Source organism: Adiantum capillus-veneris, chromosome 3 (genome assembly GCF_014529385.1).
Source record: "Adiantum capillus-veneris isolate H3 chromosome 3, ASM1452938v2, whole genome shotgun sequence".
NCBI classification, from domain to species: domain Eukaryota; kingdom Viridiplantae; phylum Streptophyta; class Polypodiopsida; order Polypodiales; family Pteridaceae; genus Adiantum; species Adiantum capillus-veneris.
The window spans coordinates 105,964,151-105,991,419 of NC_140933.1; the positions used below are offsets into that span (position 1 = coordinate 105,964,151).

General features: G+C 42.0%; 1 protein-coding gene across 1 annotated transcript in view; it reads left to right on the top strand.

Annotated features, from left to right (window-relative positions):
* Positions 1 to 5,991, top strand: part of LOC147461451 (ER lumen protein-retaining receptor-like) — a 28,469-nt gene extending 22,478 nt beyond the window's left edge. The window contains exons 5-6 of the mRNA XM_086509009.1: positions 5,334 to 5,397; positions 5,636 to 5,991. Of these exons, the coding sequence (XP_086365135.1) occupies positions 5,334 to 5,397; positions 5,636 to 5,672 (101 nt within the window). The 3' untranslated portion in view covers positions 5,673 to 5,991. The remainder of the gene's footprint in view (positions 1 to 5,333; positions 5,398 to 5,635) is intronic.
* Positions 5,992 to 27,269: the final 21,278 nt, after the last annotated feature.

Below are 27,269 nucleotides of genomic sequence, written 5' to 3' on the forward strand. Positions count from 1 at the left end.
GGATCCTCGTGCTTTAGCAGGATTGACTTGAAGAGTGGATATCATCAGATCCAAATCGCACCGGGAGACGTCTACAAGACAGCCTTTCGGACGATTGTTGGGTTATTTGAGTTTTTGGTGATGCCTTTTGGCTTAACCATGCTCCTGCGACATTTAACCGGATGATGGACAAGATTTTTCAAGAGTACAGGCTATTTGTTGGCACTTTCTTTAAGGATATCATTGTTTTCTCAAAGAATGAAGCAGACCAGAGAGATCATATGCTTCAGAGATACAATTTTTTTTTGGGGACACTTTGTCTCAGCAACAAGAGTGCAAATGGATCTGGCCAAGATAGACACTATTTGTGATTGGCCCGATTTGAAGAATGTCCATGAAGTTGAAAGCTTCTTGGGACTGTGTTCGTACTACAGACGGTTCATTCGAAAGTTTGTAGAGGTTGCTTCCCCTTTGCATATCTTGATACAGAAAGGAGTCCCTTTCTCGTGGGGATCCACAGAGGTGACTGCCTTTTAGACATTGAAAGAGAAATTGACTACAGGACCAGATTTGACTTTGCCGGACTTGCAGAAGTCATTTGAAGTATTTTGTCATGCTTATGGTCGTAGTCTGGGTGCGGTCTTGATGCAAGAAGGCCATGTCATTGCTTACGAGAGCTGATTGTTCTCTAGGCCGGAGATGACATCACAGATTTATGAGAAAGAGCTTTTGGTGGTTATCCATGCTCTTACTCAGTGGCGGCATTACCTACTCGGAGCGGATTTTACCGTCTTTACAGACCATCAGAGTTTGCGCTACTTCTTGCCACAGAAGCAGCTTTTGGAAAAGCAGACGCGGTGGGCGAACATCTTGCCACAGTTTAACTTCCAGATTGTCCATATGCAGGGACAGAAGAATGTGGTGGTAGATGCTTTGTCTCGAAAGCCGTTGGTTCTGGCTATTTCCGTGATACATCATAGGAGCTTCGAGGATATGGTCGATCAGTATGCCACATATACAGATTTTGCAGATATTTTCACATGGATACGGGATGAGGAGACAGTAGCTGGATACTCCCTTCGGGAAGGCTACTTGATGAGAAAGACAATGTTGTGCGTTACACAGCCATTGCGGGAAAAGGTTATGACTGAATGCCACTGTCCACCTTTTACGGGTCACCGCGGCATTGCTACCACCATGAAGGGGTAGAGAGAGACTTCTTTTGGTCGAGACTCAAAAAGGATGTGGAAGAGTTTGTGCGCAGTATGCCGTAAGGTCAAGTTTGACAGGCATAAGGCACAGGAATTGTTACAGCCTTTACCCATACCCACCCGCCCCTGGGAAAATATTGAAATGGATTTCATTTTTGATCTCCCGAGAACACAGAATGATCACGATGATTTTCCGATTACATGGCGCGTCTGAGACGATTGTCTCCGGTAGAGACCCCAGATTTATGAGTTTGTTTTGGAATGCAATTTGGGAGAACATTGGCATGCTGTTGCAGTTCTCGTCATCGTTCCACTTGCAAACTGACGGGCAATCTGAGATTGCCAATTCAGTGGTTTTAGATTTATTGAAGTCTTGTATCTCGGATCAGAAGACTCAATGGGAAAAGAACTTACCTTTGGTGGAATTTGCCTACAATAACAAGATACACTCTTCGACGGGGAAGACGCCATTTGAGATTGTTGAAAGTGTTGCGAAAGTTCCATCCTTCCTGAGCATGAAAGATTAGATATTTGAAGCGGATGAATATTCGCGAGATTTGGATACGGCTTTTGCCAAGGTTCGCGAGACTTTGCAGAAGTCTCAAGAACGACAGAAAAAGGCAGCGGATCGCCATCGTCGCGACTTGAAACTGAAGGAGGATGATTGGGTGCTCTTACGTTTTGAGAAGGCACGCCTAAGAAAGAAAAAGGGAAAGGAGAGGCTTTTTCCATAGCTTAGTATGCGATACTACGGACCTTTTCAGATTATTGAAAAGATAAATGATGTCTCCTTCCGATTGAAACTGCCAGATACTTGGAGGATTCACAATGCATTGCATGTGAGTCTCTTGAAAGTTGAAACCTGTTAAGGGTGATGTGCCTGATGATGGGGAGCCTGATGATCAACCCGCAGTGGAAGGAAACGAGGAGACCCTTGTTCCTGAACAGATTTTGGCACATACGGATACGAAGAAAGGTAAAGTCCGAAGGCGGTTCTTGGTTAAGTTCAAGAACTTTCCTGCATTTGATGCGAAGTGGATGGAGGAGGAGGACCTAGCAGATACTCCTCGGATTGTGAAACTTTACCTCGATGTTTTGGTTTAGCATAGTCTACTCCAAACAGAACCCAAAAATTCAGCTTGGCCGAAGATCTGGTGCAGTGGGATGCACAAGAGGGGAGTAACTCCGCTCCTTTGTCAACAGATGCCTTGATTTTGATACTAAAGTCACTAATGTCTCTTTGAGCTTCAGGGATACTGAGAGCTGAACCGCTGGATGACTTTATGAAATGGAATTCCTGATAATGATACCGATTTGTTCTTGACTTCTTTTGAGTGCAGGAACTGATAGCCGAAATGATTGCAGCAGTTTGGTCTGATTGATCTCGAATAGACATGGTTGCAATAGGGGTTAGTCAATCGGACATCGATGAGGTCCCGATTGGACCTAGATGTGATTGCTAGCTACAGTGCCGATAAATCATGGTCTAAGATTCGAATGAATGTTAAATGTCATGCGATGTCCTGTGATGTCTGGTGATGTCCTGTGATGTCGTGTGATGTGATTGTCGATTTTGTACATGTGCTAGATGTGTGTTCCTAGTACGTAGGTACTAACAGTCAGTGTTTGCTAAGACGGTTTATGGCTTTTGTCGGTTTTGCAGGCGTAATCGCGGTCGATTACAATGCTTTCAAGAGGGGGGTATGTCACAAAGTGATGACGTGGTGGACAACAAAAACCCTAATTTCTGCCAGAAACCCTAATTTCCGGAAATGGCGGAGGCTGATTTTTTAATAATGATGAGCGACGCAAATTTTGCTTTTTCTCTACGCAATGAGAAAGAGAGAGAATGCTTTTGCTTTCAAGTTTTGACTCTCTGTGTGAGAGAGAGCAATTGCTTTTGATTTGAAGCTTTTGGGGCTCTGCATTTGGGCATCCCTTGTAACCTTTAAATTAGTGGTGAAGGCCTCACTTCTCAGAGCATCTGGATGCAGAGTCTGAGAGTGAATCCCGACCCACTCTCTTGTACTTTGAACTGATTAATATAAAAAGAAATACCGAAAGGGTCGCCATTCCTTGGGGCCACTATCTCTAGGCACGGAACTCCGTCGGGCGAGTGCAAATCTATTGTGATCTGTGAATTGTTTTGAAGTGGTTATTTGGTGCTGTCGCCATTGATTCTTGACTTGGAGTGTCCAAGTCTGTTACAACATGTTTGAACTTGATAAAGAACGCCAAGATTTTCTCCACACATGTTGATTGTTTCTTTGAGGGCCTGCCAGGCGAGTTGCCACCATCTCGTCCTGAAGATCACACCATTGATCTGATTCTTGGAAGCACACCACCGAATTGGCCACCTTACCGTGTTAGCCAAGCCCAGAATGAAGAGATTATGAACCAAGTAAAAGACCTTATGGAAAAGGGTCTTATCCAGCCGAGTACTTCACCCTATTTCTCTCCGGTGTTGTTGGTTTTAAAGAAAGATGGATCTTGGAGAATGTGCATTGATTACAAAGCTCTCAATAAAATCACCATTAAGAACAAATTTTCGATTTCAAGGATCGATGATATTCTTGACCGACTTCAGGGATCCTCTTCTTTCAGCAGGATTGATTTGAAAAGCGGATATTATCAGATTTGAATCGCGTCGGGAGATGTCTACAAGACGGCCTTTCGGACGAGCTTTGGTTTGTATGAATTTTTGGTGATGCTTGTGGGCCTTACCAATGCTCCAGCGACTTTCAGCCGAATGATGGATATGATTTTCAGAAGTACAGACCATTTGTCGGCGCTTTTTTTGATGACATTATAGTCTTCTCCAAGGATGAAGCAGACCATAGACACCATCTGCTACAGGTCTTTCAGGCATTGTGAGATCACAAGTTAGTTATCAATGCCAAAAAGAGTGAATTTTTCTTGCTGGAGATACACTTTTTGGGACACACCGTCTCAATAGTAGGAGTACAGATGGACCTGGCCAAGATTGAGACTATATGTGATTGGCCAAATTTGAAGAATGTTCATGAAGTTAGAAGCTTCTTGGGTTTGTGTCTTACTACCGGCGGTTCATTCGAAAGTTTGCAGAGGTAGCTTTCCCTTTGCACATTGTGACACAGAAAGGAGTCCCTTTCTCGTGGGGACCAACAAAGATGATTGCCTTTCAGACACTGAAAGAGGAATTGACTACTGGACTAGTATTGACTTTGCCAGATTTGCAAAAGTCATTCGAAGTATATTGTGATGCTTGTGGTCGTAGTCTGGGAGCGGTCTTGATGCAAGAAGGCCATGTGATTGCTTGTGAAAGCCGATTGTTTTCAAGGCCAGAATTGATAGCACAGATTTATGAGAGAGAGCTTTTGGCAGTGATCCATGCTCTTACTCAGTGGCGACATTACTTACTTGGAGCCGATTTCACGGTCTCATTGATCATCAAAGTTTACGCTACTTCTTATCACAGAAGCAGCTTTCGAAAAAGCAGATGCGGTGGGCTAACATCTTGTCACAATTTCACTTCCAGATTGTCCATGTTCAGGGACAGAAGAACTTGGTGGCATATGCTTTGTTTCAGAAGCTGTTAGTCTTGGCTATTTCCGCGATTCATCATAGAAGCTTCGAGGACATGGTTGATCAGTACGCCACAGATCTAGATTTTTCACGATTCGAGGTAAGGATCGTGAATTTTAAATTATGATGAATGACTGAATGAAACTGTGGTGAGCGCATCAAGAGTTCCCGAGGGATGAGATGGCTACAGAGCGATAAGATGACTAGAAGTGAATGATTGAAACACTCTGCTGAGTATGAACTCAATGTCTGATCCAATGAAGGCGGGGCCCCATATCTGAACTCCATAGAGCAACGTAGAAGCCACCAGAGTGTCAAAAAGCCAGAGCTTCGTTTGAGGTTCGTGAAACTGACTCTGTGAACACATCCTCTCCAATCCACCCAATGCTGCATATGCTCTGGTCAGTCTAGTCTTTGTTGCTCTTCTCAATGAAAATGCTGGTCCATTAAAGGCCACCCCAAGGTAGTTGTAAGCATCTGTATATTCCACTGTCTCATGGCCGTATGTGAAGAGAGAGAGAGAGAGAGAGAGAGAGAGAGAGAGAGAGAGAGAGAGCTAATGAAGTTTCACTCTTGCAGCATGGATTTCTGGTCTGGTGCAAACTGCCCTTTATGCAGATTTTTTCTATTACTATGTCAAGAGGTAAGTGCCTTTGAAGGATTTTGTTGAATTGTTAGTCCTCAATGGCAAATATTAAGTAAACTGTGTTGATAACTGCTGACATGGAGACCGAAGGATTTTTGAGCCACTAAACTTCTAGTTTCCTTATGCCTATTGGGTGTAACTAAAGATATAAGAAAACATTACGACAACGCTCACATGAATTGAATGCTCTGTACTATTTTTGGTTGTGTGAATCTTCCCTTTTTTTTTCCAACAGCTGGAGAAATAGTGAAAGGTTGCAGCTTCCGGCCTGATGTATCAATCGTGGGTTTACCTTGTGATCTCAAAGCTGGTGTTTGTTACAAAAGTGCAAGTCATTGAACTCTTCAACGTGGAGTTGATTGACCAGAAATTTGCATGCTGATTCTCCTCTTACAAGGAACAATGAATTTAAAGACGCGTGCAATGCTCGATTGGAAGTCGTGGTGCAAACTTCGCCATACCAATTTCTGTCCCTCGAGATGTTTGTATTGCTCCCTAGGATACTTTCCACATAACTTGGAACTCTGTATAGATTAACACTGGGACATTTCAACATTGAAGTGAATTAAACAGGAGTTTTTCAGTTTTTTCTTCACTGCCCATCATCAGCGCCAGAGTGAGAAACGTTCAATTTGTGATTTTGTCTCAAATCTTCAAGTAGGCTAAATTGTAAAATCATATGCCATATGTTTGGGATTCGGGCTTTTTGTCAAGAAGCCCTTGTTGGAGCCCTTTCTACCTAATTGTCATTGTTGTTGGCTGTCTTTCTTTGATAAACTTTGATTAGATTAATGAGGCGTGTATCCCCATGCAACCACACAAAATTATGCTGCAGAAATAGTTCAGCTGTATTTAATTGCTCTATCGTCGTTCTTCTCTGTGTGAAGGAGAGACATACATCCTTGTTAAATGATTTATTGAGCACCATATATGGGATTCTAGAAACAAATGATCCCTCTCTTGTACCTACTTTTGTTGGCACTGTCGGAGGCATGTGCTAATGCATCGTTTTGATTTTTTGTGGACAAAGTGTGGCAGGAGATCTCAGGACGCTTTTGGGAATTACTTTTTATTAATTGTGCTTCATGTTCTGGTGCAAACTTCCAAAGTTGATTATAAGAACTCTCCAAGTTGCTAAGATTTTTCCCAACTCTCATAATCCCAATCTTTTGCTTGTCTAGCAAAGTATAGATTTGTCTTGTGAATGACCATCATAAAATTATAGCTTGCGGTTTCCTCTAAAATTAATTGGGATTTTGGGCCCTTTCCTTGGATTCGAGGTTGCACACACACCTATGACGATGAAGATGACTACATAGGAACTGAATTTGCCCTATTTGAGTGGACATATTCGAGGCTGAGGACAGCTCAACCCTGGAGGTTTTGATGGGCAGGTAGACTGTGCGTCAGTTCCTCTCTTCTCACTATATTTTGACCTTGTTTTGGGAGCTGCTGCCAGCATATTTTGGAGCTTGGACTCTGCTTTTGTCAGTTTATTAATCTGAAATAATGTTTGAATTGCAGACATAAATAGTGAGAGCCCTTTTGTAAATGTTACCGTCAGATAAGGGGTGCTATATTTTTGGGAACATTTCTATGAATGTTTGCTTTGAGGATGTGACATTTTTGGGAAAATGTTTATGAGCGTTTACTTGAGGGTCTGATCTTTTTTTATTACCTCTGTTCAAATTGTTTGGAGAGGCTATCATTTCCACATAATAATACCTCTGTTCGTGTTGTTTGAAGAGGCTATCATTTGCTGAATATTCTTTCGTTTTAAACATGTTAATGATTACATTTCTTAAGGTTGTATGTAGTGATAGAAAAAAACCGGGGTCTAGTGTATTTTAACCGGTTGAAATTGTAAAATCTTGGTTAGATTTTGAGCTTGCCTTTAAGAAAAAGGAGAAATTTACACAAGTTTTAGTGTAATTATCGACAAAAGCTTCGAATTTTGACCTAAAAACCAGGAGAATTTTGAAACATCTTAAGATTTCAAGTTCTCTCTCTCTCTCTCTCTCTCTCTCTCTCTCTCTCACACACACACACACACACACACACACACACACACACACAAAATAACATGAGGTCTTTCAAGTGACTCTTCTATTAAATTTGACAAAAAGAAGCTGGGTTGATAAGTATTTTGGGATCCCCTCATCTACATCTCTATTAAACCGTCCATTACATGATCACACAAACAGTTGTCGCAGTAAAAGCAAGTGTTTGGACGCTCTGCTAAAGGTAAGATACGAGTTGCCAAGACTAACCCATGCTCTCGGGTGCGTGGAGTACTGTTAAAATATCATCTTAATAGATGACCATAACTATGATACAAAAAAATCTTATGAGGTGGAAGGAATTGGGCTAGTAGGTATAACCGTTTAGAAAAACTTGGCTTCAATGAATGTTCTATGTAATAATATTGTGGCCCTAAGCCCAGAGTCTCAGTTACCATTGTCAATATGATATTGTTCCTAAAATGCTCGCTACCCCAAAGGGTTACACGAGTCATTCGGTTCTGATATGATCATCATTTAGTTTGGGAGACAGAGGTTCCTAATTGCGGGAATAGATGAAGTTCATAACGGAGTAAAGTAGCTCTCTGAGTAGATTCACTTGATTGATAAAGGTGTGCTGTTACTATGGAAAAAACCAGTTTTCGATTGTAGGCCATTATTGGATAAACACACGTGAGGAGTAAATAAACGGATATGTAAATTACTTGAGTAAAGTTACTTCTTACTGTTACCTTGGTGGTTATGTATAAATGTCATGTGGCTTTTATAGACCCACCTTTTGACTTCGAGACAAAATTGGAAATAATAAATGATCACAAAAAAGTGCTGTTGCTATGTAGTGTATCTCACACCGTTAAGACCATGGCAGGTATAATGTACCCTAGTGGATGGCTGCATGACTTAAGCTAATTGTAAGGTTCTGTTGAATTGATAACGGGGTGTGTGGGATCAACCTGGGCTAGGTACAAAATGTCAGGCCAAGGGCCAAACCAAGGGGTCACTGACTCGGCCAAGGGCCGACTGCCAGTGGGAAGGGGTCTGAAAAGGGCTAGGAGCCTATTAAAGGGAGGCTGGGCGGATGGACCAGGCATGGCAGTCCCTTGGTGCTTACACTGGTATCAAAGCTTCAGGCTATTTTGGGACTGAGGCACGTTTTTTGGGATGCATGTTGCATGCAATCTCTAGTGGAGGGGAAAGAAGCCGAAGCCGAAGAGCTAGGGCGTGGGTAGAACCTCCAAGCGGGGAAGTTGACCTCTTGTCGACCTGCGTCAAATTGCACGCGCTTAGGGTCAGTTGGAGCGCAAGGAGATTTCAGAAACATCTCGTGCTTGGCCCGGCCCCAAAAACCTGCTGCATCGCGAGCTTGCATCTCCTTTGTCATCGCGCAGTGAGCCGCTTTCTGTTGCAGACAGAATTTGTCAAATTTTTTTTTTCTCTCTTCACTTGAGTCACCCTAGGACTCAGTGAAGAGCCTTTGCCCACGGGGTCATAGACCGGCACGGCGAGCTGCCTTCTTTCGAAGCCCTCTTTTCATCGGTGGGCATACACAACACACACCGGTGGTAGCTTCTTGCAACTTTTGCATTCCGCACCTGCTGCAAATCAGATTTTGAAGTTTCGACAAAGTGCAAATTGGTCATCAACCTTCAACCGATTTGGTGGTTGCATACGATGCAAGCCACCTCGTCAGTGATATCCATTGAGTTGTGTTTTCAACTTCCTCATCGGCTGTCCCAATTGTCGGCAACTTTCAAGTTTATTTGGTGTATTGCATACGACGCAAACCAGACTATTAGCACCTCGAATTTTCTCCGTGCTTTCGAGTGAATCATCCATTGGAGTTTTGCTCGTTGTTGTCAAGCTGGTAGTGGTCACGGATTGAACTACGCTTTCGAAGTCGGCGTTCTTTCTTCTCAAAGACGTAATTATACGGTTCCTTATCGCATACGGCTACGAGCTCGTTGGAATTCAGGTATTCTCCTTTCTTTTCTCGCACAGTACGTCCACAGCATGGATTCGGACATAGATATGCATCATGCATTTGATTTCGAGCAGTCCGCACCCGTTTCGTCTGCCGATGCCACACGGACGGTTCCTCTCACGGAGAGTAATCGTGCCCCAACGGCAACAGACGATGCGTATGAGTTGCTGGACATGCAAGATTTCTGTGCATTGCAAACACGCATGACTGTGCTTGAAACGAATTTTGCACAATTAAATCAGAATGTCACAACATTATCCGATTTGATTAAGTTGCATATGCGGCAGCAGGCCACGGGCCCTACTAGTCAGCCAATTCAGGAGCACGGCTCCACACTAGGCCAAGGGCCGGCTGCTGGGCAAGGCCCTCCTCCGAGACCGCTGCACTCTCTGACCCAAAAAGAGGTGGACGATTTGTTGAAAAATACAAAGCCACCAATTTTTCGGGGAGAAGAGCGTGAGCGAAACAAGGACACCGTGAATATTTTTCTCAATAAGTGGGATGGTATTCATGACCTTAAACGTACCCCAGATGCAGCCAAGGCGTTGCAGACAAATCTGACTTTGGATGGCAAGGCCTACAAATGGTGGATGTCTCTCAAGGAGAAGGGCATGCTACCACAGACTTGGGCAGCTTTTGAGACTGTCTTCAGGAATTTCTACCTATCCATGAGAAGGATAGAAATTGGACCGCCTGGGACGAATGTTCTATGCGCCAGCATAAAACATTATTGGAATATATTTCCCATTATCGGGATGTGATCCTCAAGCTGGAAGGGATGGATACCTTTCAGCAGGTGCGTGGGTTCATCCGTGGGTTAACTCCCGAGCTTAAGAAGCACATTAAAACCCAGGATCCACAAACACTTGAGGACGCAATAGTGCAAGCTCACATCCATGATGATCCCGATGATCAGGCATTGCATAGTTCGCATGTGCACGGCACTACACCTGTTTTAACACGTCTACAACATGTGCATCATAAAAGAAAAAATGTCTCTACTGGATCAGAGACCTCCAAAAAGCCCAAGGGGTCTAGAGGTCCTCTCTCAACGGAAGAGTTTGAGAAAGCCAAAAAAGAAAAGTTGTGCTTTAAATGTTTGGGAACTGGACATAGCAAGAAGGATTGTCCCAAGGGGAAATCTGCTGCTGAAGACAAGGGGAAGGAAAAAGCAGTACACATGGTGCAGCTTTTACCTCTTGAGTCCTCTTCCCAGTTTGCTAATGTGTAAGTAACACACACCAAGGCGGTGCATGAGTGCTGTATCACGGCCTCCATGTGGCAGCAGACTTTCGGACCACATGAGTTGGTGCGTATGCATGGATCTATCTAAGGGCACAGGGTGCGGATCTTGGTAGACGACGGTGCATCGCACAATTTCATCAATTATAAATTGGTGAAACGACTCAAATTGCCCCAAACCCCGAGTTTCCATCGCTACAAGGTAGCAATGATTAACAGCCATGATGCTTAGATATGGGAAACTCAGGTTAAAGATGTACCTCTGGAAATTCAAGGATATCGTACCTCTTTGGATTTCCAAGTCATGAATATGGAGAGGGCGGATGTGGTTCTTAGTTGTAATGGTTGCATAGTTTAGGATCATCCCTTAGACGTAGCTATGAGCATAATAGTCTAATGTTCGAATCCAATGGTGTGCACGTGCTGCTGTTGGGGGAGAAGGATGTACCTTCCTCACCACTTATTTGTAAAGCTGAGCTTATGAAGCTCGCTTCTGATGATGCAATAGAAGAACTCTTTTTGTGTTACTCACTGTGCCATTTTATTTCCAATGTGGATGATGTTTTTAATGATGCTAAAGTTTTGCATCAAACTTCCTCAACGCCGCATTCTTCTCTCTCTCCTCTTCCAGCTATGTCTACTAATTCAAAACAAGCAAATGTTGCTAATGAATTGAAGGAACTTTAAAGGGAATTCAAGGATGTGTTCCCAGATGATTTGCCACCAGGGCTACCGCCGACACGTTCTGTGCAACATGGCATAGACGTGGTTGCAGGCAGTAAGCCAATGAGTAAACCGCCTTACCGAATGAGTCATTCGGAGGCTGCTGAGGTGGAACGTCAGCTTGCTGACTATCTCAGTAGAGGGTTTATTCAACTAAGTTCTTCACCATGGGCCTCTCCCATTCTCTTGGTGAAGAAAAAAGACGGTAGTATGCGCATGTGCGTAGATTACCGTGGATTAAATGCAGTTACTGTTAAGAACAAGTACCCATTGCCATGAGTAGATGAGCTGTTTGATAAGCTCACCCACGCTCGTATATTTTCAAAGATTGATTTAAGATCTGGGTATCATCAAGTACGCATCAGGCTTGCGGATATACCCAAAACAGCGTTCCGAACAAGGTTTGGACATTATGAGTTTTTGGTAATGCCCTTTGGGTTAACCAATGCTCCAGCTACGTTCATGACACTCATGGATAGCGTCTTGAGACCATACTTGGAAAAGTTTGTTATCGTTTTCCTCGATGACATTCTTGTATATAGTGCATCTGAGGAAGAGCACTTAGTACATTTGAAACAAGTGTTTCATTTATTACGCCAAAATCAGTTATATGCCAAGGAATCCAAATGTGCTTTCCTCAAGGAGGAAATTCACTACTTGGGACATGTTATTTCGGCTGCAGGGTTACACATGGATCAATCCAAGGTGGATGCCATTCGGAGGTGGCCCTCTCCCAAAAATTTGGAAGAGCTCCATATTTTTTTAGGCTTTGCAGGTTTTTATCGACGATTCGTTAAAAACTATGCCCATATTGCTATTCCCATGACAGATCAGCTGAAAGCCAAGGGCAAGACTTTTCAGTGGGGATTAGAACAACAGCAAAGTTTTGACAAACTTAAAGACACATTAGCCACAGCTCCTGTTTTGGCTATTGTGGATCCCTTAAAGCCATTCGTTTTGGAAACGGATGCTAGTAATCGTGCTGAAAGCAAGAAGCTGGATTCAGCACAACAGAATTACTCTGCTTACGAACGAGAGCTCTATGCAATAGTGTCTGCTTTAAAGACATGGCGACATTAGTTGTACGGTGCACAGTTCGAGATTGTGTTTGACCATGAAAGTATCAAGTGGTTTACACAACAAAGTGTTTGAAGGGTCGCAAGGCCAGGTGGGCTGAGATTCTTCAGGAGTATGACGCCAAGCTACGATATCGTAAAGGGCGGTAGAATGTAGTGGCTGATGCTCTCAGCCGAATGCCAGAGATCAATTCTCTCCTTTTCACGGAATTGCGGAGTGAGTTTTTGGAATCTCTCAAAGGTAAGTGAGAGCATGATACTGCATACTCCAAGGTGTGGAGCTATGTTAGAAAGAGGAGAACGAGAGCTCTATGCAATAGTATCTGCTTTAAAGACATGGCGACATTAGTTGTATGGTGCACAGTTCGAGATTGTGTTTGACCATGAAAGTATTAAGTGGTTTACACAACAAAGTGATTTGAAGGGTCGCAAGGCCAGGTGGGCTAAGATTCTTCAGGAGTATGACGCCAAGCTACGATATCGTAAAGGGCGGTACAATGTAGTGGCTGATGCTCTCAGCCGAATGCCAGAGATCAACTCTCTCCTTTTCACGGAATTGCGGAGTGAGTTTTTGAAATCTCTCAAAGGTAAGTGCGAGCATGATACTGCATACTCCAAGGTGTGGAGCTATGTTAGAAAGAGGGATCCTTCTCACTCCAATGTTGGTAGTGGTTTTGTTTCCTCCACACCCAGTTCTCCTCTTTCGAGTGATGAACTGCAGAGATGGAAGAATTTTTCCATAGATGATGGGTACCTACTCCACAAGGGGAGAGTGTGTGTACCGACGGACGCGGACATTCGGCGCCAAATTCTTTATGAATGTCACGATAGTCCAAGTGCACGGCACCCGGGAATTTAGAAAACTTATGCACTCGTAAGATGACAGTTTTACTGGCCAGGTTTGCATGGGTATGTTCAAGACTATGTCTTGCATTGCCAAAAATGTCAAGTTAATAAAGCAGAGCGCCTGAAAGCAGGAGGACTCTTACATCCTTTAGAGATTCCCAACGGTAAATGGGAAAGTATCTCCATGGATTTTATTGTGGGTTTACCAACCACTATTCGAGGACATGACTCGGTATGGGTGGTCGTAGACCGGTTGACTAAACTTTGTCGGTTTATTCCAACCAAGTCAACCATTAAGACTCCATAATCTAAGTTATTTGTGGACAATCTTTACCGGTTGTATGGATTGCCAAGTAACATTGTGAGTGATCGTGATCCCAAGTTTAACAGTCATTTTTGGAGGGCTGTTTTTAAACTATTGGGTACACAACTTAATTTAAGTACGGCTGATCACCTTGAAACAGATGGTCAGACGGAACGAGTCAACCAAGTGCTAGAGGATATGCTACGAGCATACGTTAGCAAGAAGCAATCAGATTGGGAAGATTATCTTTCTATTCTTGAGTTTGCAAATAATAGTGCTAAGCATGTTACAACTGGTTTTAGTCCATTCATGCTTATGTATGGTTTTCAACCTAGATCACCAGTGACGGTGGGGTTGGCAACTGAGAAGTTCCAAAAGGTCAAGGAGTTTCTCCAAGATCATATGGAAATGCTGAGACTTGCTCGTCGAAATGTTCGACAAGCACAGGATCGGTATAAGAAGTATGCTGATGAGAAACGTCGGCAAGTTACCTTCACGGAAGGTGAAGAGGTATTTTTGCGTGTGCCAGAGCATTCAGAAACTCTGACGACTGGACCGACACCCAAATTATCTCCCCGTTATTGCGGGCCATTCAAGATACTCAAGCGAGTTGGTGATAGGGCCTACAAACTTGAGTTACCTGCGCACTCGCATGTCCATCCGGTATTTCATGTAAGCCGTTTACGTAAACGCTTGCATGGGGACGATAATGTTATCGGCCAGCAGATATTGGTTGATTTCACTGAACCTCCCACTCAACCGCATGAACCTGAAGGCATTTTAGATTTTCATGAACTCCGTACTCGTCATCATGTACGTAGTCAAGCTTTAGTCAAGTGGAAAGATCGCCCTGAAGAGGGTGCCACTTGGGAAAACATAAGTGTTCTTAAGAAGAAATTCCCCACTTTTGTTTTCGAGGACGAAAACGCTTCTCCAAGGGGGGAGTAATGTCAGGCCAAGGGCCAAACCAAGGGGTCACGGACTCGGGCCGGCTGCCAGTGGGAAGGGGTCCGAAAGGGGCTAGGAGCCTATTAAAGGGAGGCTGGGCAGATGGACCAGGCATGGCAGTCCCTTGGTGCTTACACAAAAAGCTCGTAAGGTGTTTCAAACTGGGTATCGATTGCATAAGTTTTTTTGGTTGGTAGTCATAGTGTGACTTGGTACTATAGGACTTGACCTTGCTTTAAATTAAAAAAAATCTCTCTATACACTCTGTAGCGTTTTAAAGCTTCTCTGCATTTGTGTCGGACTTCCTGCAACACGCCACTGCCTGTACTAGGGTTGAGTTGGCAGGTGATTGTAGCAGCGAGTGTTGGGGCGACTTGGTCTAGATCAACCAGATCTTCTGCTGGGGATAATCCTGGAGTATCTGGCCCGTATGGGCGCCCTCTAGTGCGGTAGCTGGTCCGAGTCAGTGGTGGATCTGCTCCCGATTTGCTTCAGGAAGTATAAATTGCCTCTTAAGTACTCTTACTCACTTAGCATCGTGCTGTATTCACCTGTGCGTGCATTCTATATTGTGTGGGTTAGAAGCTATTTTCTACTGTGTGCTCAATCATGCCGAAAAAGAATGGGAAGGAGATCGTGGAAGCTTCTTCGTCTCCTAATCTACAGGTTAAACAAAAATTCATTCTTGCTCTCGAGAATGTCTAAAAATACTATGAAGCTTTGCTGAGACTGTTTTGAGAAGCTGTAAAAAAACCAGTACTTATTTTTAAAATAACCCTGTTCCGGATACTGACCTTTCCTGTGTATGGGGTGTAATATGAGTTGTAAGATTGGTTTGCTTTGGGAATGATGCAAGTTATGGTTCTCTTTGACTAATGTTGTAAGGGTCCGTGAAATAAGCGGAATGGGAAATAAAAAACTGGTTCTGTAAGCTAGTTTTTTTGGATAGGATAAGTCTGACCCTATCGGCTAAGGAATAATATAACTTGAGCATATCTAAATATATGGCATGATTTAGGATCGGACTGCATTATGTTTTTTTGGAAATAGTAAGGTTAGCTGGTGATTATTCAATTTTTATATAAAAAAAAGCTACTTGATGTATGTATAGCTGGTCTTTGCATAGAGCCAGAAATTCACAAATATTAAAAAAAGGCTAAAAAACAGTGAGCAAGTAATGTCGGAGACCTATGTCAGCTGTAATACTAAGGAGGTCGGAGTACACTATGTACATGGGCTGACCTCAGACTGATTCTGGTACCGAAGTTTCGGAATTGTCTAAAGAGACGTTGAATAAACTGAAGACTGTTTTCAGATTTGTGGCGATATTGGATGATACTCTGGAGGTATTATATGTGTTTTTTACTCGCTCGTTTTTTTCGTATTACAGCACTAGATGGAAGATGAGTGAAAGTTTCCTGTGCTAATCACAAATTCAGCCTATTGACAGATTTCTGATGGCTGAGACTGTTTGACTTTGGGTAATTCAAAAAAATAAGCTTGAAAGTATACTTATAAATTAAACACAAAACAATGAGCTGATGGTTCTGTTACCTTGGTAAGTTGGAATACCGATGTGATGTAGTGCTCTAGGTAAGGTAACAAATCCTGGCCTGATTTGGTTGTTCTTATTGAATCGACAAAAGGTTATTCTGAAATTATTGATTACTGGTGTCAAAAGGTTATGTAAGGTTTCGCATACCTGATTGTAGGAGTAAATAATGTTTTTTCAACTTAACTCGACCATTTTTTACAAGTTAGACTGATCTTTTTACCAGTTGCCTATTGGACTGAATCGGCTAAAAAGGTTATTTTGTATATACTGAGTACTGGCTTCTGATATGGTGCCCTATATGCTGACTGCACATACTGGACTAAGGTTGAATAAAAGAAAGTTTCTAATTTACTGGTGTCTCATATGCTAGGAAGAATAGCGGTAGGTTCTGATTAACCTATCACTAGTTCAATGTGGTGACAGATTTCTGATGGCTGAGGTTAGGTCGAACCTTGGCTACTCAATTCTTTTTGCTTACCTTCTTTTGCTGGCTTCTTTTTCTCATTCAAAATATATAGGCACTTGTCCTTATCTACAATCTTGCTAGTAGGTTTGATCTCGATACTATAGGGTAAATCATATAGTGACCTTAAGTGGATCCTGGCTGGTTAATCTGATGTTTTTAAATAACAGACGTTTTTATTTTACTGATTTAACTAAAATGATACTCTGAATTTACAGATTACTTCAGAGTTATTGCCCTAGTTTCTGATATTTGATAGAAATGAATGCATTATATGGTAGATGAGTATGGCATATAGTTCCCTCTATCTGGGCATGACCGGAGCATTTTTTTTTCGAACTGAGTCTAAGTTGGCTCACTGTGACTAAGTAGTCCAATATATTGTAGTATACATTTGTTAGCTGGCATATGGCAGCAATAGGAGTGACATAACATAATAGTAATGATTTTTGGGAATAATGGTTATGAAATTTCTCTAAGAAAGGGGTATCTCCGTTAGGTAATAAGTGGTAAATACTAAAAGTTTTTTTTGGGGATATCCCAGCCCGATTATAAAACTAGTTCTGAATAAAAGGTTCTATTACAAATGTTGTTGATATACAAGGAAGTGGGTAGTTTTGATCTGGCTTGAGACTACTTCAAATGGAATATAAGTCACTCTTATCTAGTTAATGATGAAGTTCTGGTAATTTTTTTTTAAAAACTCCTTTAAAACCTTAAGATTGGTAAAAGAAATGCTTTTTGAGAAAAAATAAATCAGAATTTATGGCTGCTCTATGGGGTTGGGTACCGTCTGTATCAGATTGGCAGAAAAGCCAAGGATCTTCGTTGTTTAAAAAGAAACAACCTTTTTTTTTTATCAAAAAGAACAAATTACAAGTTAAGAACTATGTTTTTTTTATGGTGACATCGATAACAATTGGGATGCCCAGCATCACCTGCGTACAGTCACGTGCTAACGAACTGTTTTCTTGTGGCTATGGGTGCAGGTGAGGGCTACCTTCCTTGATTAAAATGTTTAGTTCTTAACAAATGGTGGATCCCTTAGTGTGACGCAAAATTTCCCAGACTTTGGGTTTATGGATTCTTGAGCTGTATTTTGTTATCTTCATTACCTTGTAGAAAATTTATTTTCAACTGCAAATAAATTATTATGCAAAGCCACTCTACTTTTCTAGAATTGTTAGTCTATGAACAGTTAGTGTTCGTTTGCGTATATATATATATATAGATTTAGAACGACTACACACACAATAAACGCAAAAGAGAGATTGACTTGACAGTTTTTCTCTCTCAGACAATGACTCTAGAAACTTTCGCGTATGATAGTATAATGTTTATACTCTAATAGACTGGGGTGCTATCACACAGTCTCTGTGGTTTTTTGTAACCTGACTGGTGATAAGGTTGCTAGCACTACCATTCCACTTTATATTTATTTTTCTCACTTTACTTTAAATACTATCAGTTACATAATCTATTACTTCTGTTAACCAGGTCGTGGGAAAGCTCACTGCAAGAATGAAAGTTTGCTCTGATGACCCAGAAAAAGGAGCTTTGATTTCAAAGAAATTACGTCTAGCTAAAGAAATAGAAAAGACCTTCCCTTGTATCTCACATAGGACTAGGCCTTATCTTCATAGGGCTGTAAAATTCAAAAAGATGTAACTCTTTGTATTAGATCTTCAGGTCTATACTCCTCTTCCTAGACTATGGAATTCTAACTAATGATAATTTTGCAGATTGTTTCCCTTTCCCAAGGACTGGCTCTTCCTGTGGAACCCCTTTCCCTTGCCTCTCTTCTTGTACTAAAATGTATACAAGATAGAGAAGCTTCTGCCCTAATTTATGATGCTTCAAAGGAGTCTAGTCTATCTCTTGTCCATCTGATTTCATTTGACCTATGGGTTAAAGTACTAGCTCTCCTTGTAAAAAATAAATCTGATGGTATCAACCTTTTGATGGAATTTACTTCGAATCTGGCCAGACTTTCTAAAGCACATATTCTAGACTTAGCGTCTTTTTCTTCGAAAGGTTCTGAACTGTCCAATCTTCTTAGAAAGTTTTGTGGGCTTAGTTCGATCTTTGTTACTGCTCCCTCTACGCCTATTGTCTCTCCACCGAATAGCCTCTTCTGTAGAGATGCAGCCGCTTTAGAAGTAGTAAAGGAATTTTAGAAAGACCTTTGTTCACTCAGTGAAGCTTCGCTTTTGGACATGGTACCGAAAGTCTCTAGGGCCTTTCCTTTTTTACCGTCACGACAAGTTGAGGTAGAATCCTTGGGAGTAGAGCACACGCTGTGGATGTTTCCGAATAAAGGATTTCTTGCACCCATATCCATGGAAACCTGGGTCTTCCTTGCCAACTTGGCCCTTGCTACTATTGAGGAATGCAAACTTAAAGTTCTGAAAGGGATCCAGCTCTTGGACAAAGGGGATCTGATTAAAGCTCCTTTCAATATGAGTTTCCTTGATGATAAAAAATGTAGTTCGAATACAGGGTTATATGCAAGAACTAAAGGAGTGATGACCTTTAGTAAAAGCAATGCTGATTACTACATCAGATAGTGTGGAATGTGTTCAGGCCTTACCTTAAGTGTGCTTGCAGATTCTTAGACCCCAAAGCTTCTTGCGAGTCAAGCATAATTTGGTTTGACCATGCTATTTGGTATGCCCTCAACAATCTGCCTAGTATCTTTCCTGATAAAGCAGAAGAATTTCACCTTTCCCTCTTTTGCTCTTGGCTTGGTGGACAAGCGAAGGATCCGGTCTTAGCTCAAATTGCCTTTATCTAGAAAATCTCCTTGTGAGACTTCCAAAAGAGGACTCTCTCCGATAAGGGAAAAATAAGAGGATCCGTACGAAGGGCTCAAAAACTTATTATCGATGAGGCATCTCCTTCCCAAAGGAGAACCCAAATTTCAACGGTAGTGCCCCCACCAGAAGAACGAGAAAGAAGTGAGTCTCCTGCCACCTCGGCGGAGATGGCTCCATCAAGACAACGGTGAAATGCTCTCCAGCATCCCCTAAACTGAGAAGGCCATCGCATACTTCTCTACACTATAATTCAAAGAGGGAAGAGAGAAAACAAGAGAAGAAAAGTGCGAGAAAGAGGTCACCCTCTTCTCCAACTTCTTCATCCTGTTCCTCTTCTGAAGAAAGTGATGGTGTAGACAAGGAGGAACAATGGGAAGAAAAAGGCGATAAAGAGGTCACCCTCTTCTCCATCCTCCTCATACTCTTCCTCTTCTCAAGAAAGTGATGGTGCAGCTCTTGAACCACCTAAAAAAAGAGGCCATAGGAAATCCTATTCCGCCTGGGTGAGGTTGTCCAATCTCAAAAAGTTCAAAGAGGGAGGAAAGAACATCTCTTTTCTTACCTACGATGGCACCTTTGGCACTACGGACAAAGTCTTGGCCTTTATCCAACAATTCGGTGAGGAGTTTGGAGATGAGGGCTTCACGGAGTCCTCTAAGCTACTTTATGTAGCTATGCATTTTCAAAAGTCTGTCAGGCAATGGTGGTCTAGCCTACGAGCAAATGGGGAAGCTCCATGAATATGGAAAGCTTTAAGAGCTTCCATCATGAAGCAATTTTTGGCTACCGATGCCAAAGACAAAGTTCTCACCGAATGGCAAAGCTTGAAGCTCTCTCCCTACGAGCAAACGGTGAAGCTCCACGACCATTGAAAGCCTTAAGAGCTTCCATCATGAAGCAATTTTTGGCTACCGATGCCAAAGACAAAGTACTCACCAAATGGTGAAGCTTGAAGCTCTCTCCCTACAAATCTATTGATAAATATGTAGATAAGTTTTGGGATTTACATCTCAAAGCCACTGTTTTCAAAAAGATGGACTTTGGAGAGCAAAAATAACAATTTTGTGCGGGTTTAACTGAGGATATGGCGGAGTATGTTAACTCCGAAAGGCCACACACCATATCTGCGGTCATACACCATAACATGGTGGCTTCAAAGAATCAACTTCCAACAAGGAGCTAAGAGAAATCTGAAGCCCATAAAAAACAAGGACTGTAACAAGCCTTAGGGGAAGGACAACGTCCAAAAGTCTCCCAAAGGCAACGCCAATAACAACAAAGCTAAGGAGAAGGAGTTTATAAAGGCAAAATTAAACTCTCTCCTGAAGAGCTAGAGTGTTATCGGAAAGATAACCGTTGTTTCAACTGCGGGGAGCAAGGGCATGCCTATCATGCTTGCCCCCACAAGAATACACGTAATGAGCCTCCTAGAGCTACCTTGGTCGAAATTCAAGAAGAGGATCATCATCACAAAGGATCTCCTCTATGCCATGCTTGGAAAAAGGTAAGAGAACACGATGATTTTATTCTCTTTGAACCCGGTTCTACTCACAATTTCATATCCACAGAGTTGGCCACCAAGCTAGGTATCCAAGCCTATGAGATGGGAGATGTCCTACCTGTTGATGGTGCTTTCAAGGGGCAAGAGGCCTCAGTCACTCCCTTAATTGAGAAATTGAGGTTCCATGTCCAAAGCTATGTGGACAAGGAGGATTTCTTCATCTCTCCTCTCAAGCATGAGGATGTAATCCTAGGGGCACCATGGTTTGATTGCATGGATGCCAATGTTAAATTCCCTGAAAGAAAAATCTACTTTAGGTTCAGGGAAAAAGATATGTACATAGATGCTAAGGAGTTGGGTAGTACCATACCTCTTGTACATAATCAAGCTTCCAATAAGTCAGTAAAGAGCTCTATTTCTGTGTACATGATTCTTGTTAAAGATTCTCAAAATGAACCTAATGCTTTAGCAAAATAAAATATAAACAATCAAAAGGAACAAGAGTTATCCAATTTTCTCAAGGGGTTCCAAGATGTTTTTATTGACGACATCCCTTGTGAACTACCTCCCAAACAAGGGAACGACGACCATGCAATTGAACTTCTTCCAGGAAGCTCACCACCTAATAAACCTCCTTATTGAGTTTCTCAAGCTCAATAAGAGGAGATTATGCAACAAGTACATGAGTTGGTTGAGAAATACATGGTTAGGCCTAGCTCATCTTCATTTTGTTCACCAATGTTATTAGTGCAAAAGAAAGACGTCACATATCGGATGTGTGTCGACTATAGAGAACTAAATAGGATCTCTATCAAGAATAGGTTTCCCGTTCCACGGTGGGTAGAAGACCTATTTGATAAGCTACAAGGCTCGACCTACTTCAGTAGGATTGGCCTAAAAAGTGGTTATCATCAAATAAGGATAGTTGATCAAGACATTGTAAAGACCGCATTTCGCACTACATTTGGTCTTTACGACTACATTGTCATGCTTTTTGGCTTGACCAATGCACTAGCCACATTTAACGGCTTGATGGAGAAGCTATTCAGGAGTGTTCTTTGATGATTTAATGATCTACTCTAATTCATTAGACGAACACAAACAACACCTCCAGGTAATATTTCAAGTTTTGCAAGAGAATAAACTTTATATAATTGAAAGAAAAGCGAATTTTTCTTACAAGACATTGAGTATTTAGGTCACATTATCTCTCAAGATGGCATCCAAATGGATCCATCAAAACTAGAGGTAATAAAAGGATGGCCTAATCCAAGGAATCGGCATGAACTAAGAAGCTTTATAGGTATGTGTGCATACTATGGACGCTTCATAGAAAAGTTCTCGTAAATTGGGGGACCACTAAATGACCTAACAAAGAAACACGCTAGGTATATATGGTCCACCAAGGAGAACAATGATTTCAAAAAGCTTAAAGAGAAGCTTATCTCTCAACCTGTGCTTACACTGTCAGATCTCTCAAAGCCAATTGAGGTCCAATGTGACGCTTGTGGTGATTGCCTTGGAGTTGTTTTGCTCCAAGAAGGGCACGCCATAGCCTATGACATTTGAAGGCTTGACATGTTGAGCAAGCTCTAGGCATATATGAGAAAGAACTCTTAGTAGTTCTACCTGCTCTATATTCGTGGAAGCACAACTTATTGGGGATTCCTTTCATTCTGCGAACGGATCACCAAAGCCTTAAGTACTTCATGATGTAGACCAAGCTCTTCGACAAACAAATGAGGTGGAAAAATTTCCTTCCGCAATTATATTTTCATATTGCTCACATTGCTGGCAAAAATAATCAAGTGGCCGATGCGCTCTCAAGACGAGCAAGAGTGAATGCGGTATCCATAGCAACTCACAATGATCTATATTCTATGATAGATGAGTACGCTATCAATCCCGATTTAGAGATGTGATTTCAGCCCTTGCACTAGGGAAGAAGAAAGAACCATTTACCCTACAAGATGGTTATCTTCTCCATGGCAATAGACTATGCGTTACTAACTCACTACATGGGAAAGTAATGTATGAATCTCATGCTCCTCCTTATGCGGGGCATATAGGGATTTAATCTACCCTAATAGGGATAGAAACATATTTCTATTGGCCTACCATGAAAGCAAACATACAAGAGTATGTTTCAAAATGTGTAGTAGGACAAAAGACAAAGTTTGATAGAGAGAAGCAACCTGGATTGCTTCAACCTTTGCCAATCCCTAATTCACCATGGGAGAGCATATCCATGGATTTTATCTTTGTATTTTCCAAGTCTATCCATGGGAAAACAAGAATATGGAAAAGACAGGTTTAGAAAACAAGCACATTTCATACCTGTCAAAAAGATTATCAAGGCACATCAAATGACAACCCTCTTTATATCACAAATCTTCAAGTGCCACGGCTTGCCGATGTCCATAGTGTCGGATAGAGATCCTAGAATGACCCATAATTTCTGGAAGGGTCTCTTTGAGAATTTAGGTACAAGGCCAAACTTCTCTTCGGTCTATCATCCCCAAATGGATGGCCAAAGTGAAATAGCTTACCTAACCATTCTTGATATACTAAAATCTATTGTCACAAAAGTAGATCAAAAGTCCCAATGGGAGAAGTACTTACCCTTAGTGGAGTATGCCTACAATAACACTCTACATACTTCCACAGGAAAAGCACCTTTTGAGGTGATAAAGGGAAGATCAAAAAGTCCCCTGCTACTCAAGGTACATGGGAATATCTTCGCTCTGTAGATGAATATATCCAAGACCTGCAAGAATCATTCCAAAAGATTAAGGATGCTATATCCATCTCTCAGCAAAGGCAAAAGGCTACTGCTGATAAGCACAGAAAATCCCTAACCTTTAAACAAAATGGATGGGTCTTGCTTAAGTTTCCCAAGGCTTGATCAAGGCACACGACGGGCAAGAATCCTACGGCACGCCAAAAGTACTATGCTAAATTAGCAAAAAGGTATTATGGCCCCTTTCAAATTCTTAGGCCAATCAATGAGATGAACTATCAACTCAAGTTGCCCAACTATTGGCTCATGCACAATGCTGTCCACGTGAGCCTACTAAAGCCTTACAAAGGAGAGCCGCCTCAAGAAGCAATCATTGAAGACCCACCGGAGATCGAGGACCAAGAAGAGGTGCTGTAGCCTGAGCCCATTCTCCGAGACGAAGACAAGGTATCACGAGGTGGTAAGACTATCTGACGATATCTTATCAAGTTTCACAATTATCCTTTTGAAGATGCTAGATGGATGCAAGGCATACAATTAAAGGATAACTTAAACCTTGTCAGTGCTTACAATGATTCCCTAGAGTAAGCAAATGTAAATATGTTTTATAAGACTCTCTTTTTCTTTATTGTGGACAAATATTAATAAGTATGCATGCTTAGGATCATGTTTGTGGAGACAACGTCTCCGGAACACCAAGTAGAGCTTGTCACTCTGCTATGGAAGATTGATACAGACTAATGTGCAAACATGCTTGTGGCAGCTAAGGCTCTCAAGCACCAAATGGACTCAATGTCATATAAAATAATATCTAATTCTCCCATATGATTTTATCATGTTAAATTGATCATTTAATATGGGGAAATACCAGGGAGCAAAAGATAGAATATTGGTAAGGCTACCAGATCGGTCTCTACAGGGATTCAAAGGAGGGAAAATAGGGATCAAAAGGGGGATAGTTAGCAAAAGAGCAATGTGCTTCTATGGGGCTTAAAAACCCTAAGGTTCAGCTCCATTAAGACTTCCATAGGCTAAGGTTCCAAAAATTAACTCAATTGTCCAATGGCCAAAGCAAGGGGAAAATTGGATGGTCATGGGAAGACTAAGAAACCTTCCCACATCCTTAGGAAGGAGAGAGTGAGCGCTTTTAGTAGGGGATGAGAGAGAAACACACAAACACTCTCTCTCTCTCTCTCTCTCTCTCTCTCTCTCTCTCTCCAAAGCTTTCCCTTTACACAAAGGGAATACTGGACACATGTCACGCTCCTAGGCCAGTTGCCTTTTAAATTGATTAGACTAACTTTACTCTAGCCTAATTCTCATTGATCCACCTCTATGGCCATCCAATAGGATTTGAGGGGACCAAAGAAATTAAGCTCCCTAGAAGATTACTGGACAATCTACCAAGGGGTCCAATGAGCATTCAGCAGGCGAATGGCTTGCTTGATTCCTATTAGCCAGAAGACTAAGAGGTCCAATGGGAGTTTAATTGAATTATTTAATTACCTAAAGCTCTCACAAAAGGGGAAAGGGGGACACTTGTCTAAAAGCTATCCACTATGCTTCTAGTTTGTGATTGGCTAAGCTTTACATGAGCGAATGGGAGGCCAACATGAGCAATTAGCAAGAGAGGTCGACCAAGAAGAGAGAGAGAGAGGGCTGCATTTAACACATTGCCACACACACACACACAACTCATGTGTGCAAGAAGAACTCCATCTCCTTCTGCAAGCATTGAGAAGTGGAGGCCTACACCAACAACTCTTGGCTATAGAATGCAAATCCAACCAAGAGCCAAGCTTCAATGGCATGCTCATCTCCTCTACCATGCTAATTACTAAGCTAAGCTATGCTATTAGAGTGATTATGTGAGGAGAATACTTCTTCCTCGTAAGATACATCTTCTTCCTCTCAATCTATCCTCATTCCCTGTTAGCTCTCACCATTTTTGAAGGTGTGTGAGGTCTTGGGACTGAGGTTAGGGACACTAGGTGTGTTTTTCAAGCATAATTTGGTGCATGAAGCTTCCCAATCTATTGTACAAAAGTCTTCTTAATACAAAGCTATAATACAAAGCCTTTATGGAGGGGGAACTGGCTCCATGTAAATTCGGTCCTCAATTGTTGTCAATTCTATTTCTCTCTCTTTTCAAGTATTGTCAGTTTCAAACTAGCTAGGTGTAAATTGCTATATCATTTTCTCAAATTAAGTACTCTCTCTATGCTCATTAGGAACGTATTCTTAATGAAATGCTCACTATGTTATCAATTTCTGCTACACACAAGTTACTAGTACAGTAAATGTTACAAAAAAAATAGCCTGTTTAGGAGAGTTTTAATAAAAGTTGATAAGTAGGTGCCCCCCCCCCCCCCCCCCCCCCCGAGGTTAGGGTGTCAAATTGTACAAGAAAAGAAATTCTAAAGATAGATAATTGTTTTTGACATTGTTAATGTAGAAAATGAAATATATATAGAAATCTACTAGGTAGATAGGAGTCTATCTAGTCGTGCTAGAGCAAATGTTCACACTTTTTGATAGACATACTTTGGAACTAAGTAACACCTATATTTAATGCGGGGGAGTAATGGGATTGACGGTCGACGTTGGGGGGTGGAATCTCAAGGCGTACTAAACTTGTTGAGCGAGAAAAACGAGGCACATTGTCAAAAAAATGAGGTGCAGTAAACCTGGCCGGCATAAAAAATGAGGTGTGCAACCAATATTTGAACCCATGACCTTGCAGTCCAAGTTTAGGGTCACACAGGCTAACCACCTCACCCACCTGCACATTGTGTATCCACAACATTTTTTACGACATAATATTAACAATGGGTGGGTCTCTTCGTTGTCTGATTCCATCAATGATAGACAACCTGCCTAGGATCCATGTCCTAGCAAACCGAAGCCTTCAAACCGAAGCCTTGCTTCATAGGACAATCCACATGCCATGTATGTCAAAAATTGTGTCAATAATCAACAAAGAATCAACCTGCGATGCATCTACATTTGTTGCCACCGCTATCTGTTGATCAATCTCGATCTTTGTGCTCCATCAGAACCTTGGTCAAGTCAAACCATGAGCATATCCCTTGGATTAAATCTCCCTTGGAGCATCTTGAGAACATGCTATTTGTCAAATTTGCCTTGAAAATTGGGCTAGCACTTTGTGTTGCCGAGTGCATGTGTTACTAGGCTAGTTACGGCTTTCATCAACTGCCCAAAACACACCTTGATTTGCAGATCATTGTGGCATTTGGATATTGTATTGAAGGTTCGCATCCAAAGTTCTACACATGCTGTAAACCGAATGCTTTCCGGTCTCATTCTTGCACTTTGCATGTCCTGCATGTCTCAACCCTTGTTGGTGGTGCTAAGGACTTTCCTCCCTCTGTCGACCATTGCCTCTATGGGAGTGGTCCCTCGGTGGCTCGTGTATAGGAGGTGAGAAATACCCCTTAGCCATGGCCAAATCTGATGCCAAGGGCCTTGCTTGAACCACAAAACATCTCTATGCTTTTCCTTGATTTGCACCAGCCACCGACATTTGTACCCGTTGTTGCATGTGGCCGTAGAGGCCGTTGCTGTCTTTAAAACAAAACTCTTAAAAACCTCCATGGGAGCGGCCTCTTGTCCAAGAAAACCTAAGGTCACTT